This window comes from Emys orbicularis, chromosome 2, assembly GCF_028017835.1.
Source record: "Emys orbicularis isolate rEmyOrb1 chromosome 2, rEmyOrb1.hap1, whole genome shotgun sequence".
Lineage (NCBI taxonomy): Eukaryota > Metazoa > Chordata > Testudines > Emydidae > Emys > Emys orbicularis.
The window spans coordinates 219,769,597-219,791,287 of NC_088684.1; the positions used below are offsets into that span (position 1 = coordinate 219,769,597).

A 21,691-nucleotide genomic window follows, 5' to 3' on the forward strand; every position below is an offset into this window, starting at 1 on the left:
GTTACTGTTATATCCTGGTATAGTGGACGGAATTTTGATTGTCTGCAGTTAATATATTTTGTCTGATATATCTGAGTCTTACCTATTCAAGCATCTCAGAATGAATGCAGTTGAAAATGTATTCCAGTATGGATGATCAGTCTTGAGGTGGTGAACTATAAAGTAGTAATATTGACTATATTTGGATTTGCTGTCTTGTAGAACTAATAATTTGACAAAATTAAAATAATCCAGGAAATAATTGGCTATGATAAGATTTTGTCTAAAACTGCTCAAGTGCATATATTGGCTAGTTTTTTACTAGAATATGGCAATGCAAAATTCTAGCAACTCTATAGAAAACATTTTTACATATATTATGTTGATTTATATAATAATAGCTTGTTTGGAGCGGCAAGACATTTTGTGTCTAGACACTTCATAATAAAAGATTGGAAATGGAGGGGAACTCCAGTTTGAAAATTTCTTAATTTTTCCATTTAAAGAAGGAGGAGACTTTTTTTTTCCAAATCAAGTTGTAGCCTAGTTCTTCCAAAAACACGCAAAATGCTTAGGTTGCTGTAATTCTCATAACTATGAAAGATCATAGTCATTTGCTAAATGTGGCTAGTGTGAGCGTTGCAAGAATAGAGGTACGAGTCTTTCATTCTGTAGTGTCACCAGTTCTAGCAGTACTGGACATTGGCTCTCCAGTATTTACAATATAGATATTGGGAGTGACAGAGGTGGTATTCTTATTAGTGTCACTCAATATTTTCAACAATAGAAATAGTTTTGTTTCCTAACCCTAGTGTTCAGATAAATTGTATGCCTGTCACACTACGAATATTTATTTCCATTGAAAACGATTCCCCAGTCTGGAACAAAATTTATTGTCAATGCTTACCAAATCCACTTATATTTGACCAATAGGAAACTTTTCCAGGTTAATGTCATCAACTTCTGCAGAAACTAAGCTTTAATTTTTTTAATTAAGTTTAAGATTGCAAAAGTAATCTTGCAAATGTGAACCCAGGGTTAAACCATGAAGTGATATCTGCCAGTTCTTAGTCAGCCCAAGTGTGTCTGTTGCTGCTCAAAGATTTTCTAAGCTGTCACAGTGAAAATAAAGAGTGTAAATATTCACTGCTGCTGTTTAGAACTGTGCAGCAGTCAAAGAATTGGATCAATATCTGTCCGTTCTAGCATGGGAATTCTTTGATCTATAGCAGAGTCAGGCTGCAGAAACTATGTACTGTGTCCCTGAGATAGCAAGACACTTAAGCACATACTTAAATTCAAGTATGTCCAGTTGAAATCACTGGAACTTAAGCATGTGCTTGTGTGCTTTGTGTACTTGGATTGACCCAAAAGCTGAGAGTGGGGGAAATCTTTTGAGAAACACATGTATCCAGGGCAGCATCCAGGAAACTGGAGGAAAGGTAGGGTAACTGAAGTTTTAGTCACTCACTCAGCAACCAGGAGGCTCTGGAAAGTGGGAAAGAGAGAGAGACAGGCTATAGCTACACTACAGAGTTTACAGCGTTGCATCTGCACTGCAGACACTCTAAGTTAATGGGAAATAGCTCTCCCGTCGACTTAATTACTCTAGCTCCTGTGAGCTGTGGTAGCTATTTCAGCAGGAGAAGCTCTCCCATTGACATAGCGCTGTTGACACTGGCACTTAAGTCTTTCTAGTTGTCACCACTACACAGGTAAGTAGACTACACTGGGCACAAATGTATTTGCATCTGATTTTTATTCTATTTATAAAATACTGCAAGTAATAAAATCCCATTGCTTTAGCGTGTTTCTCCTGATATAGCATTGGAATAAAGATGTACTCCTTTACTTGAAATGCACATTTTGCAGAGTAGAGAACAACCAGACCTCTCTATCTTAAAATTCAGCTTGTGGGGTAGTCCGCTAAATTACTTTAAACTGCTGAACTGAAAGAAATTTGCTTTAATGACAATCTACTTAGAGCATCAGAGCAAAAAAGATTGACTATGAACCAGTTTAATTTACCATCTTGACAAATCAAAAATTGTGAACAAGTTTAGAAGAGTGGTAGCCTGGAAAAGGTTGGCTAATGTACAGAAATAATTAAGAAAAACAAACTTTTTTCAACAAGAATGAACTAAAATAATGATGTACTGCTCTTAACAAGGTGCATGCACAAAAATCCAATATACCAGCAGTGCATGTGTTTGCAAACTGGAATAGGGTCTGGGGAATAAATTTACTTTTTTTTTTTTTTTAAACCATTTAACAAATACACTTTCTCTGTGCTAAGGTTCACAGATCTGTTATAATGTGTACTTCTACATCTTTACAGCTTGGGGACAGAACCAGACCTGTCAGTCACTAGCAGCATAGGAATGCTCCTTCTCCTGAAGTTCCCTCTAGTTTTACCTGCCACCACAGCAGCTGGCAGCTCAGCCATACCCCTCTGCTGTAGACATTTCCTGAGGAAAATTCCAAGCTTTATTTCAAATTTTTAGACTAACGGTTTGTTTCAATAACTCCTCTATGTCCAGCTATGTCTGAGGGTTGCACTTGATTTTTGGGGTGATTGTTTCACTTCCCCTTTGAGGCATTTGTGGTAGTTGGTGTCTCTGCAAGCTTCAGGGTCAGAGCTAGGCCAAAAAAAGTCTCTGTGCTCTTCATTGGGGAGATTGTCTGGCTCTGTGGGCAGAGGTAGTTTCCCTTACAACCCACTCTGGGTGGCGTGACTTCAGCTCCCCTTCCCTAGGCAAGGAGGGAACTGCCTATCAGGTTCAGAGAAGCTGGCTCTTCTGAGCAAGAAGCAGCCCAGCCTGGGCAGAGTTGTTTTGGTTCCCTGCCCCCCAGCAGGAAAGGAGACAGGCAAGATTGGAAAAGAACTGGCTCTGGGACAAGTAGCCCCCACTCTCTCCATCTCCACAAGGGGACTGGATTCAGGAGGGCAACACAACAAATGAAAGACTGCACCTGAAGTCCTATAGTCCATACCAGCCATCACACCTCTGACTGTGGAGTTCAGCCACCTCCTGCTCCAACCTCTCCCTCCACTTCCCTACAGGTTGTGGATGGAAGACACCAGAGACAGCATGGATACCACCAACACTGGAGAATGTGGTAAGGCCCGTAAGGGGGCCTGTGGGCCTATTCTTCTCCCTCTATTGCCACTTCTATAGCAGGTGCATCTTCCCCCCACCCAAGAGAATACCAACTCGTATCCCAGGTTGAGAACACCAGGCAAATCAGACCTGTCTGGACCATGTAGATCCCATGCAACATAGAGGGGCATAGCTTCTAGGAAGCCCATACTTGAGCTTCAGACCAGTGCCTTCCTTGACAGACCCATAAGGGGCACATGTTGTGTTAATTTAGATGAAATAAATGGGCCCAAAGAGTAAAAGGTGTTGACGTGACCTGTAACTGCCCGACCCTAAATTGTTTTAAACAAGGTTTGGGGTTTAGTCAATCGACCTCGGCCTACTTAGTACTATGGCAAACGTGTAATTAAAAATCTTTTTAATCTTATTAAAGATACAAAAAAACAAGGGAAAACCGTTAAAACAAACTTGAAATGTAAAAAATATTTTTTTCATTTTAACAACATCCCCTATTCCCTTTTCTTTTAGCTGTAGAGAAATTTTTAGAGGGAAAATCCTTTTATTTCAACAGTCTCTTAGATGGTGGTAACTGTCCTTTTTGGGAAAGAGAGAGAAGAAGTTGGGCTGGTGCTATTGTTGAAATCTGGTCCTGTTTCCTAGAAGACAAAACAAGACACACACACGAAAGGGGAAAGAAAAGAACAGCAAAGATAGAAAGTGCAGCTTGTCTCTCTGGTATTGACTCACTTGCAACCTTACTGCTGGAGAAACACTGACACATCACACTGTCTTATCAGCCACTCTGAGAGCTGGCACACTTGTACCAGGATCGGTCTATTAAGGGTATTGCTTTTAGTTGCCTCTCTGGTCACAGGCTTACAGCAGTGTTGCAAAGTATGCAGTCATGGCTGGCTAAGACCGACTTATTGGACAGAAGGAAAAAGAGAGGGGTAGGAAAAGAGAAGAAATAAGGTGAGGAAGGAAGAGGACACATTGGGAATTGGGGGGTGATGCAAAGTCTCCAGATGGTGTTCAAGAGTTAGCTGGATCTGGTGGAGGAGGTGGCGTTATCTGGGTCCGGCCCGGTCTGGTTAGAACATTTCAGGATTAGGATGTAAAAGGCACAGTGGTATTCTACTGAATCCCAAGGTCCAAGGAGCTGGTTGGGATAGCAGCCATGATGGTGAAGCTTGCTCCTTCCCCTTCTCTCTTGTTTTTTTAGTCAACCAGTGTTCACATCTGTTCCCTCAAAGTCTCTTTGAGGATCCCCAAAGGAATGTGGGTGGAATAGCCCATCTTCTCATTATTTTGTCCACTAATTAGGCCCAATTTCTGAGAAACCAATTTTGGTTCATGGATTTCCCAGACTTCTCTTATTTACCAGGCTTCATCTTAATCCAGTCCTGGAATTATATCAGTAGGCCTCTTTGTTTGGACTAATTTAGTCTTTTGGCCCTTTTGCACCTTTTCCCATCAACACACATTGTTCTAGGTTATTGTGACAGTTTATAGACTTTTCATAGTTGAGTTCAGACTTAGGTAAATGCAGGAGGCAAATAAACCCAGCCTTTTTGAGGACTGGGAGATCACTAGCCACGTGTAATATTTTCAGAGTAATAGCTCAATTTCACTCCTCCCTCTGAAGCACTATTATGCGGACAAACTCCCAAAAGGAGTTTCTCATCTTCACAGCATGCAGCAGGGCAGATAAGCTTTAGCTCCTAATTTCCCTGCTCACCCTCAAAGAGTTTAGCATGGCAGATCAGTGCAGAAAAGACCGGGACGTAAATATGTGCTGATTCCTTTAGGCAGAGGAATACATAACCCCACAAAGGAAATGCCTTGTCCTTAAGGGAGGAAGGCCCAGCATTCCAAATCTGAGTTAGAGAATCAAATAGTAAAATATATTTGAAACAATCACCTCCTCCCCAACAAAAAAAAGCCCAAAACAAAAACCAAAGGATAAACTCTTTCAGGCAAGTGTTACTGGGTATTGTAAAACTATGTGTAGGAGCTTGGCAGCTGCCTTAGAGAAGCTATAGTTATATATCCATCCTTATGCACCCTGGGAAGTTGTAATGGCAGGAAATTCCTATCCCACTATGTCTAAAACACTGGGAAGGTATCAGGTTGTCATCCTGAACTGCTAGTGTGGGTCATGATGCCATAACTATTGGGGCTGTCATTCCCAACTATTGCTGTGGGTCATTATACCCTAATGTCCAGGTTATTGTTCCCAGCTTCTGTAACAGGTTGCCATGTCTTACCTCTACCATCTCCATCCAGCAGATGGCTGTGGAGTATGAGGGACAGCGGCTCAGATGCGGAACAACCAGCAGGCAGTAAGGGGTCTCTTGCCCACTGTTTCTGCATGCCAGCGTCTCCCACACTTCTTGACATCTGGGCTGCTCGCTCTCTCTCTCTCTCTCTGCGCCGTTCGGAGGAGGATCAGAGTTTTGGAGCCAAATGGTTTGGCCATGCCCCCTCAACTCCCGCTTGCTTCCAGTTTCTCTGTCTTTGTGGCAGTGCAGAGATCATGGCTTTTACAGCTCCCACTTTCACATTTGTCTAAGGAGGACTTTCTTTTTGTCAAAATGCGGAGCAGTGGTGAACAGTGATCTCCCTCCCATGCCCTTCTCCCTCCTGGGCTAGTTTTTGAGCTGGGTGTTGAAACCCCCCAGAGCCTCAGCTGTAGTGCCTCCCTACTGGCTACTCTGCACCTTCCAGGTATGGCAGAGTGGCCTAAAAAGCACTGAATGAAATCCAGACAGTGCTTCATCTGTGTGACTCCCCTCCAAGGCATGGCAGACAACAATTTATGCCTAACCTGCACCCAGCCTTTCGTCTTTAACTCTGTTAGGTCTCGGGATATGGAGTTGGACAGGCATGTGGGATTCTCTGCTGCAACTCTGATGTGGGGAAAAATGGACCAGGAGTCTATGGGTAGAGCAGGGAGAGGCTCCAAGGACAAGGAAGTCCCCAGTCAACCAACTCAGGTAATTCTCAAGTGTCCCCTGGAGAACAGAGGGCAGAATTGTGGAGTCACAAATCCCTCCCCAAAGTCCTAAAATGGGTTTTGAGCACCCTGGGTGGGAAAAGCAGGGCTCATAAGCACACAGCTCCCTTTTCAGTTTGGCTAGGAGGGCTCTGGAAGAGTTCCCCCCACACAGACACTTCCTGGGGAAGTGGGATCCAATCAGCAAGAACTCAAGAAGAGAGCTCATGAGAGGACTTCGGGCCCTCAGCAAGGCTACCTGCAAAAGTCATCACCAAAGCCGCAACAGCTTGTATGCTCTAAGCAAGCTAAAAATCAAAGATAGCAAAAAATGGAAAGGAAAACAAAAGATCTAGGAGGTATGAGTCCTGACTCCTCTTTCTCCTCCCATTCTATAACAGAGGATGGTGAATTGTCTGGAGGATGGGCTCTAATTCCAATCAGGACCAGAGGAAGACTTAGCAAAGTTTTTTTTTCCCCTGAGAAATTGAAGGCTATGTGCAACAAGGTTGTATCCACTATTCAGACTCAACCTGAACAAAATATCAAGAGTAAGCCTCTGAACAAATTTCTTCCCCCGAAATTATCCCCTGGGGCCATGATTCCCCTACATTCCTCTTTTGAGGAAGTAATCAGGGATGAATGGGATAAGCCAGATGAGGGCAAGCACATTAACAAAAGTGGTCTTAGGTTCTATAGGATCCAGGAACCAAAAGTGTCAATTACTGAGATACCAAAGATTGACACTGTCCCTGGCTAAAGTTATGGTTATCCCCTCAGAAGGGAGTTCTATCCTAAGGATCTCACAGAAGGAAAAAAAATGGAGGCCACTCAAGATTTTGAGCCTTCCACAGGGGTCCCTAACAGCTAATTGCTTTGCAAAGCCACTCTCTCCTGGCTCGAAGATCTCATAGCCTTCAAGTAAAGAGATCAACCTGACTTTGGCTTTTTTTAAATAAAGTTTCCCTGGCAACAGTATTGTTGCTGATGCGATGAGATTCTCAGCCAAAGCCCTGTCCTCCAGCTCAGTGACCAGGTACCACTGATGGCTTCGTCCCTGGACATTTGAAGCAGGTGCTGTGCTTTGCTAAATTCACTGGAGCTCTGCTTTTCAAAGACAAGGTAGTAGTGGACAATTCCACAACATCTAAATGGTCCCTTCCAATCCCACACGATGCCGCTAAGAGAGACTAGAGACCATCCTTCTGACAAGGGCATTCCTTTTGGCCATCATCTTTGCAGAAATACCAGTGAAGAAACAGCAAGTTCTCCAGAGGAAAGCCCCAAGGGAATCCTGCTGCTTTCAAAACCTCTTTATGACAAGAAATGCATAGGTCTCTGCCTAGAGCTGAAGCTTGGGGGCAGGATTTCCCATTTCCTGGAGGAATGGGTTGCTTTGACCATGGACCACAGAGCTAGTGAATCAGGGATACTCCCTCAAGTTACAGGCTCCCCATCTATTTTTCATCCAGTCTCCCTTCTCTAATGACCTTGTAAAGCGTGGTCTAATCCAGAATGCGATTTCTTATCTCCTGGATATAGAAGTAAGAGAGAGTTCCCTCAGAGGAAAGCCTCTCAGGGTTCTATTCCATCTTCTTAATTGTTCAGAAGCATACAGGGGGAATCAGAGGCATTCTAGATCTCAAAAGGCTCAAGAAGTCGATGAGAAAAATGAAGTTCTGGTTGGAGACTCTAACCTCTACACTGTCATCCCTGTCCCGGGAGGATTTTCTGACTTCAGTGGATCTGGTGGATGCATACCTCCATATCCCAATCACTGTGCCATCGCAAGTGTCAAGCCAAATGGGGCGGGGGCTCGGATACACTCCATGAAGCCACACCAGGTGCATAAGTATAACCAGTTTTATTGCCAAAGTATAATAAGTTTCCCAGCCTTCACGCGTTACTAAATATCTGCTTTCCAGCCAGCAAGAATCAATGCTTACACCCCTTCTGCTACAGACAGTCCCGGACTCTCCAGCCTTGTCCTTGAGGGGCTTGTAGCAGGCACTGCTCCAGCGTGAGGAGTTCCTGGGCACCCACAAGGCCAGAGTCCACAGGTGAGATTGTTCATCTAAAGCATTCACATAGCCGTTTTTTACCATCATCTCTGTCTAAGGCGGGGGGTGCATGTACATCCACAAGCAGGCTCTGGCAGGAAACACTACTGTTTTCTGTTCCCACACTTAAACCTCTCAGGCCCTCCTTATCTCTTTTTCTTGTTTATCCAGTCGAGTGGCTGCAAGCCAGCCCGGCCAGTCAAAGCCAGTTCACTACTAGCTCCCCCCCCCCCCCCCCGCACCCCGAACCATTCTGTAACAACAGGCCAAGGTAACTTGCGGTCAGCCCCAACAGCAAGTTCTTAAGGTTTGCTGATAGCAGGAAGCAATATCATTTATTAGATGCTCCCATTTGGGCTTGTCCTTGCCATACCACCCCCAAGTCTTTATAAAGATTTTAGTGGTAATCCTAGCCAGACTCAGGTCACAGGGGATCCACCTAAACATCTTCCTTGACATCTTAATCAGAGCTCCATCCCCAGCAACGGCACACAGAACTACATACCTGGCCTTGAATTTCCTGCAGCTGCATGGCTTTATCATCAAAATCAGGAAAAGCTCACTGATTCCGTCCATTCAAATAACACCCTTGGGAGTGGATATAAGCATCTTGATAGGGTATATCCATCTCTAGAGATGTTCTAGAAGATTCAGGACCTCCTTGCATTGTTTTGGCACTGCAAGAGGACAACTATTGAACTGAGCCTTCAATTGCTAGTCCTCCTGGTATTGTGCATGGGGATCACTCCAGGGGCGCAATCGCACATCAGGCACCTTTGAGGCTTCATTTTAAAGGTATGGGACTACTCCTTGGAACACACAAAATATCAAGTGAGGGTTCCAACGCATGTGATCAACACTTTAAATGGTGATCAACCCAGGGCGATGTCCACAAGGGCATGCCCATGTGACTTCCTGAACCCCTGATACTCACAACCGAGGCCTTCCTGGGGGGCTAGAGAGCACACCTGGAGTCCCCAACAGTTCAAGACATCTGGAAACTGGAGGAAAGGACCTTACATCATAAACCTCATAAACTGAGTAGTCAAACTGCCACTATGAAGGTTCCAGTCCAGCCTAAAGAGGAACAGTCTGATTGTCAGACAGCATGACCAACGAAGGGGGACAAGACGCCCAGCGCTACATACAGAAGCAATGGAAATCATGGAGTGAGGAGAGCATTCTCTCCTCTCCTTCAGGGCAGCTCATATAAAGGGAGTCCTGAACCAGAAGGCGGACTGGCTCAACAGGAGCAAGGTGAACAACCCCAAGTGGTACCTGAATCAGGAAGTCTTTAAGTTAATCATCCAGTCATTCAGCCTGCCCTCAACTGACTAATTCACGAACCATATTAATGCAAAGAGACCAAAGTATTTCACCAGGGAAGAAGACCCCAGATCCATGGGAATAGATGCCCTATCCCATAAATGGTCACAGGCTCCTCTGTGCATTTCCACCCTTCCCATTGTTTGGGAACGTGGTTCAGAAAATAAAACTAGAACAGTCAACAGTAATATTGGTAACTCTACATTGGTCAAGGAGACCAGGGTCTTCGGAGTTGATAGAGCTGAAATTGTCACCGCCTCTACAGCTCCCAAAGAGACAGGACATCCTCACAAGGTGCCTCTGCTTCATCCAAATCCAAACTAGCCACATCTAACAGCCTGGCTGTTGAAAGGGAAGCTATTGTGTCATTGCGTTGTCTTCTAGAAGAGTATATTTTTGGACTAGATTTTGCGACTGGTGCCAGGAATATGAAGTAAATCCTAGAAATCCAGGAATTATGGCTTTCTTGGACTTTCTTAAAGAAGGGTATGACAAAGGTCGTTGTGCATCAGGTGTCTGTCTTTAGTAGCACAATGTTTGCAGGATCTGTGGGTTCTCTGGTAGAGAATCCCCAGGTACACAAATTCCCTAGTGCAGTCTGGTTAGCCAAGCCAGCAATTAGACCTCTTTTTCCCCCCCAAATTGTAATGAGTCCAGAGAAACTATCCCTTTGAACCATTGATGTCAGTGTGAGCATTTTATTTGTACATCAAAACTTACTTTCTGATAGCCATCCTATCAGCCAGACAAGTGTCAGAATTGTCAGCACTCTTTATACAGGAACTTTACTGTGTGTTTCATGAGCACAAGATGGTGCTCAGGACTTGGGAATTGTTTATTCCAAAGGAGAACTCTTTTTTCACATGTTTCCCAAGGAACTTTCATTCTGTCCAAGACCACAACATCCTACTGAGGAAAGGTGGCACACCTTAGATGTCAGAAGGGCTCTGAAAATTTACCTCAAACATATTGAAAGAGCCACTGCATCCACAGCAGAAATGTGTAAGGTGGCAACCTGGTCAAATGCTACCATCTTTATCAAGCGCTACAAGGTAGACTTCCTGTCCTTTGCAGAGTCATCCTTTGGCAGAAAGGTGCCGCAGGCAGTGCCTAGAAATGATTTTGCCCTTTGAGCAAATATTATAGATGGGGAGGGGACACAATTTTTCCTTTTTCTGACCTTTCCTGTAGTCCTTTCTACATTTGTTTACTGCTTGCTATTTCTCAGACATCAAGGATTGTGGGAAATACTGGGCTGCAGAACGGACAATTTCTTACCTGTAATTTCATTTCTGTTAGCAGCGTCTCCAATGATTCTACCCACCCGTGAGGGCTCATGAGTCAAGGGCCAGATATTAAGTGGAATCATTACCATATGGCCATCTTCCTTGGTCTAATATACATAGTTATTTTGTTATCTCTGAAATATTAATAATGATGTTATGCAGGTTTTACAGCTTGGGAATAACACATCTGGAAGCAGGAGCGCCGGAACCTGTGTAGAAATGGTGGGGGGGCACTGGCATCAGAACTGTGACTCCCTGATCCCCCAGCCAGGCGGAAGCCAGAGCCAGGCAGTGGTAAGAGCTACTAGGGAGCCTGACCTGCTGTGGGGAGCCTCAGACCCTCTACCTGCCCTGGTTGGGGGGGCTGGAGTGCCCAAGAGCAGCGCCCGGCTCCCTGGATGGTTCTTACTACTGCCTGGCTCTGGCTTCTGTCCTGGCCAGGGGCGGGGCTTCGGGGGGAAGAGGAGGAGCAGGGGGCGGTGCCCCATAGCGAGGTGGGACTAAGGCCCACCTCAGCCCCCCATCTGGGAAGAGGCTGGTGCGGCTAGCAGGGGCTGTACTTTGCAGTGGGGGAGCAGATCACCTTATTAGTTTCCCTGTCATGCCTCCCTGAGGGTACTATGCCCATATTAAAAAGTGGACGGGGATGGCCCTCCCACTTTTAAGTGTGTGTGGGGGATGGCATAGCTCCCCTGCCCACCCCTCCACCTCCGATTCCAGCATCCCTGTTTGGAAGCAAGCAGGAGCTATGAGGGCATGGACAGACCATGCATCTCCAAAACGCTGATCTGCCTTCATGAGCTGAAGAGAGGAGAGTAGCCCAGATGTCAAGAATTGTGGGAGATGTTACTAGCAGAAAGGAAATTATTGGTAAGAAATTTTCCATTCTTTTTACCTCATCCTCCTCTGAGCCTCCATTTTGTGAGGCCAGAAGGTTTCTCAGTGTGCACCAGTCAAAAGGCAACATGGTACCACTACCAAAGATAAATGTGATCATTTTTCCTGGTGATCAGGGTCTCCTTTCTAATGGGGAAGAATTTCACGGAAAGAATGGTCACACTGTACTGGCACTTTACAACCCCTTCTTCAGGTATGCAAATTCTCAGGGGCATCAGAACAACAAAAATAGGCAAATACGGGCTATCATCTGACATACAATGTGCCCCTGCATGCTTTCACAAGCAGTGCTAACATGGGTCGACAATATTGCAAGTACAACCCCTCTCAACGTAAAAAATAAAATCGCATGGCCTAATGCTGGCTACTCCCTGGTTGGGGATAAGGGGTATTAATTCACATCTGTTTCATGCAGTTTTGTGGAGCTTTGATCCTTGGGGGTCAGATGATCAAACAAATCAGTTCCCATCTATCTTACTGATACAGTGGAAAGTTGTAGCTGAGGCTATTCAGAGTCCTCAGAAGAGTCATCTTAGAATTCTTCCAGGTACTACATAGAGGAATACAGGTCATGTGATGGGTTTAAGCAGTCCCGGAAGTACAACAGGAAAAAATACCTTTTTGCATATGGTAGTTAGAACAAGTGCAGAGCCAGTAGCTGCCTCAGAACTATCTACATGTCTTCCATCCAGACTCCCGATTTGTGTGAGGTTCTTTCATGTTGGGAGCAAAGGGCTGGCTGTAACTTTGATCAGTAAGGTCACTGGGCATTGTCCAAAGGATGGAACTTTTGGAGCTGTGCAAGAATTTCAGGAACAGCTTTGTTCCATTCCCTGTTTCAGCAATCCACAGAGAGGTGATAATGTGAATGAAATTATCCTCATCTGTTTCAGATTGGATAATTATAACCCGCTCCCCATCCTGTTTCTAGCCTCAGAGAATGAAGGGCAACCAGAGCAGGTCCCTGTCTGAGACACATAAATAAGTTCCTAAAGCAGGCTTGTTTTCAAAGTAGTTCCATTTTACTATCCCCAGATAATTATGTTTTGCAGGTAGATTGCTGCCTTTTTGTTTTCCCAGTTTTGATCTTCACCATTTGATCTTACCTGTACTCTCTCTGGGTCTCTTTGGGATCATGGTAGCAATAATACTGGCTTTAGGGAAGAAGGAAATTCAGTTACGTCTTCCGGGACAGTTTTTCTGATCAGTGTTCTGTACAGAGAAAGCTGGAGCAAACACAAAGTGATACAATTTCTGGAGCATCTTGGATTTAGAACAAACATTCACATGTGGTGCCAGGGAAGTCAGTCATAGATCTGGGCTGAGGATGAATACTATCCAGTACATGGTCTCCTTTCAGAAGATGAAGATGGCTGTAATAGAAAACAAGTGGGGCTACAGAAACAAATCCAGTTCTTACTAGAGCCTATTGGAATTCTGATCTCATAAACAAGTATGCTTCAATGATCTAGAGTTCATATATCTACCCATTAATTCCAGTCCTCAGGCAGCAGCCCCAACAGCTCCTTAGGGTCTCTGTAGGCTGGCAACCTGGGGAGATTTGGCCAGTCCTCAGTACGGCAGCTGCAGCCCAACTGAGCTGCAGGGCCCGCCTTTTGTATTTCCACTTCCTGTCCCACCCCATAACTTCTGGTGGGGTGGGCGTGGTTTTCCTGGTTCTGCCCACCAAGGGGGTGTTTTTTGGTCCCTCCCTGTCAACCTCTGAGGAAGGCCATACCTCCTCGCTACAGCCACATAGACATCAATTCGTAAGTTCACCAAGTTCTTCATATTGGTCATCCAATCTTAGCCATTGCCCATTTCCTATCTTTTGGAAGAAGTCTCCATGCTGTGGTTCCTCAGGGAAGATGTAGTTTATATTTATATATAATCTACCTTGTTGTGGATGTCCGCATTTAAAAGATGATCCTGCTTCCCACCCTAGGGGTACACTCTTATGAAAATACCATTGTAATGGGTCTGTGAACCTTAGCATGAAGAAGAGGAAAATTTATCCGTACTTACCTGAAGATTTCCCTTCTTAGAGTAATAAGGTAAGTAATAATTAGAGATGCGGACCACATGGGAGACCAATGGATTACCCAGAATAGAGTTGGAAATTGACATCCAAGAATTTGGATTTGTCATTGTTAGGTGTAATTTGCCATGCTCTTTAGTAGGAGAAATCATGCTTCTTCCTCAAAGTATGTTAAGCACAATCTGTTTGAATTGTCTTGGCTGTGGATGTTATCTCAACTAGATAAAACTTTGCGGGGATGGAGCATTCCCATACTGCCAGTGATTGACAGGTCTGGTTCTGCCCCCTAACTGCAAATAGGCTGACATACCCATTGTGATGGATCTGTGTGCCATATTACTCAGAGAGGAAATTTTCAGGTAAGTAGGGTTAAATTTTCTTATTCCTTTAACTATAACCAAGGAAGGAAACAACAAACATATTTTGCTGCACTTGCTGAAAATATTCATACGTCTAAAAAATATACTGTTTAACAGTGTTGAGCATATATATTTGAAATCAGTTGTGAGGTAGAACACTTAATTGGGGCTCAGGAGTATTTTCCCTTTGAAATATTATTTAAAAAATTCTGCCTTTTAGTGTAATTGGTCCATTAGAATAAAATAAGATTTGCTTTTCAGAAGCAACTTTGTAAGCCCCACGGATTTCATTTCTGGCAGGGAAGATTTAGCAGTATGTAGAAAAGGGGTTAACTCAAGCATACAGCACAATCATCCCAACCTTCTTTTTAGTTTAATGGCAGAATTTTAAACCAGTGGCTCACAGGTGCTCCCTCCACCAAGTTACTGCATTTGACTCTTGGTTACATAGTTGCTATCGCCTTCTCCCTGCTTTAATATAACTATGGACAAGTTGAGATCATCTTTCACTAAAGCAATATTGGGGGATTGCTCTTCAGCTACTTAAATTTACAGTGAATATTTAAGTTTTGCTTTAATTGTTGAAGAAATTATCTAGTGTTTTATAGTTAATACGTGACATGAAGCGTTAGAGAAGCAATTGTCTTATTTTGTTAAATGTGTTTTTCTTTTACTTTTAGCAATGATTCTAAATATATAGAATTTGTGAGCAGTGAACTTCAGTTAGGATTGCAACTGCCATCCCTGCAAATAAATGCCTACCAGGAAGACACAGTAGTGAAACCCTGGATCAGTGGTATTTTATTCTGTAATTCAGTAGCTTGCGCTTTAGCTTCATACTCTATTTAATCTATATTTTAATTAGAGCACTTTAACTTCAGCTGTTAGGGTTCATGCTTCTTCAGAAACTTGATCGTATTGTCCCCTTAGCTAGCATTTAGAGAGAATTCTTCCATAATACACCTCTACCCCGATATAACGCTGTCCTTGGGAGCCAAAAAATCTTACCGCATTATAGTTGAAACTGCGTTATATCGAACTTGCTTTGATCCGCCGGAGTGTGCAGCCCCCCCCCCCCCCCGGAGCACTGCTTTACCGTGTTATATCCGAATTCGTGTTATATCGGGTCGTGTTATATTGGGGTAGAGGTGTATCTGCATATTTGATTTGTCCAGATAAGACAGTTTGTTAGGGGGCTCCATTTCAGCCTCTTAGCATGATTTTTGCATCTTGTGTGGTCTAAGGTTTGTTTTATTTTATTTTATTTAGAATCGGGTTTTTCAAACTGTTAATATGCATACGCTGTCATTTCTGATTTGAGTCAGATAGTTATCAGATATGTTGGATTTAATGTGGGTGAACAGAACTCCCTCCTCGGAAAACATTTGCTCTTGAATGATTGCCCATACTTAGGGTTGAAAAAATAAATAGTAAATCTAAAAAGCTCTAAATGATACTTTCTGAAATAACTGGAGGAACCCAGGGAGAGGCTGGGGAGGGGGGAAAAAATTGTGACTGGAGCAATAAGATTATTTTGCTCATTATATTCCCAGTTAGTTATTTGGAATAAGAAATATAAAGATTTTTAAAAGTGACTAGTGATTTTTGGGTGCCTCAGTTCTTGGGTGCACAACTTGAGACCCCATAAATGGGTCTGATTTTCAGAAAGTTCTGAGCACCCACCCTTTGAAAATCAGGTTCTTTCAAGGAGTCAAGTTGAGCACCCAAACGTTGAGGCACTCAAAAGCACTATTCACTGTTTGAAAGTCTTAGTTATATATTTGAAAAAACTTTTAAACTAACACTTGTATTAACTATTATTCAAAGGAAAAAGTCTTATGTCTTATACGGTGGATGGTGTGTACATGATGTGTGTATAGATAAATATGATTTTATTCAAGTCATTCTAAATTTTCATGGTAAAAATATTTATAGTATATCTGATCAGTTTTCCTGTTATAGTGCAAAAAGTAGGCCTGTCTTACATATATAGGAAATAACCTGAAATGTCATTAAAGGAAAATAGTAATGAGCTGTTATAAGGATTTGATAAATTTAAAGAAAACTAAGATTCATGACTAGTATATGACCCATTTTATTACGCAGTCCATTAAATATTCTTGTCCTGAATCTTAGATTTCAGATACTCAGGAAAAAGCTCTCTTTTGCCGTTGCCAAATTCTGACTGTTATGAACCATGGAAAATGGACAAAAATGTGGTGGTAAGTTGCTAAACACTTAACAAACTCTTGTAATATTGGGTTAATTTTGTTCATTATGGATATTTAGACAGTTCTTCATAAAAATACTTAGATATCAGCCAAAACTTCAACCACCTTAAAAATGGTATAGTTTAGTGAATAAATAGTGAATAAATTTAGTGAATAAAGGGCATGATCAGTGATGAGCAAACAGATGTTCAAAATGCAGCCGTGTTGGCTTCTGCTGCACTAGAAAAACAATGTTTTTTGCCAATTGGGAGGGATAGTAGCTTATATTTTTTAAGGTTTAGCAGAAGTTGCAACGTCTGTTAGATTGGTCATTGGACTAAGAATAAGGGGACCTGGGATATCATCGCAGTTCAGTCACTAACCTGCTGTGTGACCTTGGACAAGTCTCTGGTCCCATAACTTCTCCCACTCGTAGTCCGTTTTACTTATTTAGATTATAAGCTTTTTGGGGTGGAGACTCTTACGGTGAGTGTGTGTACAGTGCCTAGCACAGTGTTAGGGTTTTTTTATATTTTCATCAGTTTGTCTGTTACACTTTAAAATATAGTTAGTGTCTAACTTCTTCTAAAATGTAAATACACTTCTTTTCTAATGAAAGATGGAAAGGAGAAATTATTATACTACTTTGAGTGATGGTCCCTATGTGTTTTACACATGTGGGTACGCATGTGTGCCATGCACCTGAGTCGGGAGATTTTTAGTAAGCAGGGTCCATTGGTTCACATATGCGCAGTTCTCCTTGTACTCTGAACTGAGAGTATAAGGGGCAGTGCGGACCAGCATCCTCTCCATTTCCTTCGTACCACCACGTGGCCTGAGTCAGAATCTGCTTCTGTCCACAGCTTCCTTTGACTGTTCAGTCTGTAAATGGTTTCATTATTTTGTTCATTTACTCTTTGGTCTTAAGTACTAGTGTAGTTCTTTTTCCCCCATCCTAGGGAAATTCTTCCTGGGAGGCTAGGATTATAACTAGGATTCAGGAATTGTGTTTCCTTTTCAGTGAGTGATGAACGTTGCCCTTACTGCTTAGCTGAAATGTGAGCCTCACATAAATGCAGCATTTGCCATTCCTTCCCTCTCAGAACTTGTGATGGTCAAGAGCTAAGACTTAAAAAAGCATTTGATGGAGACACCCCTCTGCCCCCGTATAGCAACCTCAATCAACAGGCAGTGCCCCTTTGAGCACAAGCTCAGGTTAAAACTTCCAAGCATAAGGAGAAGGCTTCTCATGAGATTAAGAAGAGACAATCTGCCTTCTTCCAAATCTGCCCCAGAGAAAAGAGATTCCTCCCTTATTCCTTCAAAGTTGGGAGAGTTCTTGTGCACGGGTCCTAAAGATTGAGGCCTGAGTAAACCTCTTCAGAGGGGAAAGTGATGCAAAGTGGCATAGATTCATTGGTTTCTATACCAGTTTCAACGTGCAAATTGAAAGACAAAAATCCACCACTACTCCCTTGGACATCCAGATCAGATTCTGTGCCAATATCATAACCACCATGGAGGAATCTGACTTCTTCTGTGACCAGGGAAGCACCGGATCTAATGGCTCCACTAACTGACTCATCCTGTGCCCCAGAACACTCTGAGACCTACATCTCCCCAGAGGACATTTTTGTTCTCCCCTGTTCTCACTCCTCCCTCCTCTCAGGTCTGTCTTTATTCGGAGACAGTTATACTGGAGGAAGAAGCTATCCCGGAGACACAGAGCCACTGTCCTCTTCCACCCATGAGCCTGAGTACTCAATCATTGGTACTGTTGGTTCCAGCGGAAGTTTGGGATCCAGCTTTTTCATCCGATGCGTCGGAGATTTCAGAAGAGCCCCTACTCTATCGTACAGAAAGAGGGCTGGACAGAAGCCCTAAGAGATCTGGGTTCTGTTCTGTGACCATATATGACTTTCCAAGAGACATTTGGTACCCAGTGCCAGATGGTAGTTCTCAGCTGGTTGATTCCTTGTACTGACATTATTGGGGTCCTTAGGATCTCTACTGTAGGCACCTAGGATCAATACATTTGCCTTACTTACCATCTCCTGGCTAACACCAATTGGCCCCAGCGGTGTATGCAGAAGATGAATTTGAACTAGATACAACAGTTCTGGGAGCAATTTCATCATCTTCCATAGATGAGGAGAATACCCCATCTTCACCTGATGACTACAGTCAGGTGCTCCTATAAAGGGTGGCAGCTGAGTTCCAGATACAGCTTGAAGAGGTTCAGGAGCTCCAACATAGATTGCTTGACATCTTGCAACTTTTGGGTCCCAGTCGAGTAGACCTCCAGATTGAGGTCACTATGGATCCAGCTAGAACAATGTGGCATGCTCCTACTTCTTGCACTCCCTCCCCCAAAGAGGGCTGAGAAGTGCTACTTCGTTCCATCTAAGGGGACATAGTTTCTAGTTTCTCACCAACTGCTGAATTGTCTGGTGGTACAAGCAGTTACTAAAAGATCCGCAGTACAACAACCCAAAACTACACCCTTGGATGGAGGTACCCAATGACTCCCAGGGAGAAAGGTCTTCTCCTCTGCCTCTCTCCAATTTAGAATTTCTAATTATCAGATTCCTTCTAGCTAAATATGATTTCACTAATAATGCAAAGTTGTTGGATTTAAAGGACAAGCTCCCTCAGGAAGATAGAGTTCAGTTTCAGTCCTTAATTAATGAAGGCAAATTAGTGGCCAAAACCTCTCTCCATGCCACAGTAGATGCTGTAGACACTGTGTCCAGAGGGATGGATACAACCATTGTCATGAGGAGAGATTCCTGGTTACAATCCTCAGGTTTCCCTAGAGAGGTGAAAAGTACCATTCAGGATCTGCCCTTTGAGGCAGTTAACTTCTTAAATGAAAAGATGGATTAATCTCTCCACTTTCTCAAGGATTCAAATACAGTGCTTTGTTCTCTGGGTATCTATGCCCCTGCCCCTAAGAGGAAGCATCTCAAGTACAGGCACAGAGCAAGACCACCTCTACAACCATTTTACCGTCAATGTTCCCTGGAACCATCACACAAATGACAGGGGGTACAAAGGCCCAAATACACAGCTTCTGCGACATCCACTGCTACACCTCACTCTAACCCACATCCAAATAATTTTTTGATGGGACTCTCCAGACCCTTTATTAATGCCACATCACACTGCCCCTCAGTTTTGTAAAGAACAATTTACCCAATTTTCTCAAAACTGAAGGGCTTTGACAATAGACAAATGGAAACTGGAAATTATTCCATTACTTCTATCTGAGTTTCTGGCCACCCCAACCCACAAGCCTCTTTCCCAGTTGCTTTTTTGGGACCACTCTCACGAAGAAAATCTGTGTCAAGAAGTGGACTCCCTTCTCCAGCAGGGAGCCATGGAAAGAGTTGCACCTCAACATCAAAGGAAAGGATTCTACTCCCCATACTTCTTAGTCCCCAAAAAGAACGGAAGATGGAGATCGATTCTTGACCTATGCTGTCTAAATGTATTCATCTGAAAATTAAAATTCCACATGGTCACAATGGCATCAATAATTCCCTCTTTGGGAGAAAGCAGGTGTTCGTGGTTCTTGACATAAGAGGCATACTATCACATAAACATTCACCCATCTCACAGAAGGTTCCTCATGTTCCTCCTTGGTCAAGACCAGTACCAGATGAGTCCTTCTATTCCGGCTAACTATGACATACAGGGTCTTTATAAAAGTCTTTTCACTGGTGGCAGCGTGGGTGAGAAGAAATGGGTTTTATCGACTTCCCATAGCTTGATGACTGACTACTTACAGGCAGATCATACAAGGATGTCCAGTTGACAACCTGACTCCTGCTCTTCTGCCTTCCCCGGGACTTTGTGTCAACCATGAAAAGTCCACTTTGAACCCCCCACCAAGTCCATAGCCTTCATAGGAGCAACCTGGGACTTGACTACAGCAACTGCCTATCAAGAGATTCCATGCCAGCGGTGATGTCATAAAACAGGTCACCCTCAGACTTCAATTAGAACTTGCCTTTTCCTCCTCTGCCTCATGCACTCACATGATACCATTTGCCAGGCTCCATCTCTGTTGCCTGCAGACCTGGCTTTAGTCTGTCTACTCACCAGAAAAAGTCAACATCAGTGCCAAAGTAACAATTTCATCCAGGTTCTGGCCTCTCACATCTGGTGGACAAAGCCAGAGAAAGGTCAAGTTGGGAATTCCTTTCCTCACACCTACATCTTAAGTTATCATCATTACTGATGCTTCCCTCTTAGGTTGGAGAGCTCATATGGACAATCATACTTTACAAGGCATCTAGATCCCTTGGGAGTCCAGGATGCCTATCAATTTACTGAAACTAAGAGCTGTCTATCGAGCCTGCAGTGCTTTCGTCCACTCATCTGGTCCCAGCACATCCAGATAGACAATATGACTGCCTTTTATATAAATAAACAAGGGGAAACAAGATCCCTTCCTCTGTATTTAGAGACAGTCATTCTCTGGAATTGGTGTATCAGACATCACATAACCCTCTCGGCAGCATATTTGCCAGGTTTGCAGAACTCCCCAGCAGACAGTCTCAGCGGATGATTTTCTGAGGACCATGAATGGGAAATTCATGATTCGGACCTGAATAAGATCTTCACCTAGAGGAGAATACCATCTTGGGACATTTTCACCTCACAAGCAGCAAAAAAAACTTTCTCTGTACTGCTCGAGAGCAGCTCTAGGTAGGGGCTCAAAGGGAGATACCCTTCCACTATCATGGAAGGACCACCTCAGGTAAACCTTCCCTCCCATCCCATTAATACCACATGTCCTGCAAAAAATGTCATTAAAGGGTTCAAGTCATCCTTATTTTGCCCAGTTGGCTGAGACAGTTCTAGTTCACAGACCCACTGAGACTTTGTCTGTCTGCCCATCAAAATCCAACCATTTCCAGACCTGCTAATGCAACACAGTGGCACCTTCAGGCACCCCAACCCAGAACCACTGCAATTCAAGGCCTGGTATTTGTATGGGGATCAGATGTAGAGTGTTAAAGTTCCAGGGCATTTCAATTCATCTTCAACCAAAGAAGGAAAGATTCTATTTAGCAAAGTTGAAGCATTTCTCCTTTTGGGCACAGCAATACCAGTTATCTCCAGATTCTACTGGGATCCCTGTTATTTTAGACTATCTATTTACTGTTAACAAATTGGATCTCTCTATTACTTCTCTCTGGGTTCATTTGGCACAGGGGTTCTCACAACAAATTTTTTTGGTGGCCTCAGAGTACGGCCACTAGCTCTGACAATTTTTCCTAAAATACTTAATCAACTTCAGGAAAAACAAATAAATATGCACATATGCATGTCCCAAATCATTGTAGTTTATTTATGTAGGGTGTGGTGTGGTTTTTTTTTGTTTTTTTTAAGAATCAATAATAAAAATAACGTACAGTTGTCTCTATTCTTT

The 21,691-nt window shown here is 43.3% G+C and overlaps 1 protein-coding gene across 1 annotated transcript in view; it reads left to right on the forward strand.

Annotated features, from left to right (window-relative positions):
* The window catches only part of TOPAZ1 (testis and ovary specific TOPAZ 1), a 101,959-nt gene that overhangs the window by 15,027 nt on the left and 65,241 nt on the right, over positions 1–21,691 (forward strand). Inside the window, exons 6-7 of the mRNA XM_065398416.1 lie at positions 14,722–14,837; positions 16,178–16,257. Of these exons, the coding sequence (XP_065254488.1) occupies positions 14,722–14,837; positions 16,178–16,257 (196 nt within the window). The remainder of the gene's footprint in view (positions 1–14,721; positions 14,838–16,177; positions 16,258–21,691) is intronic.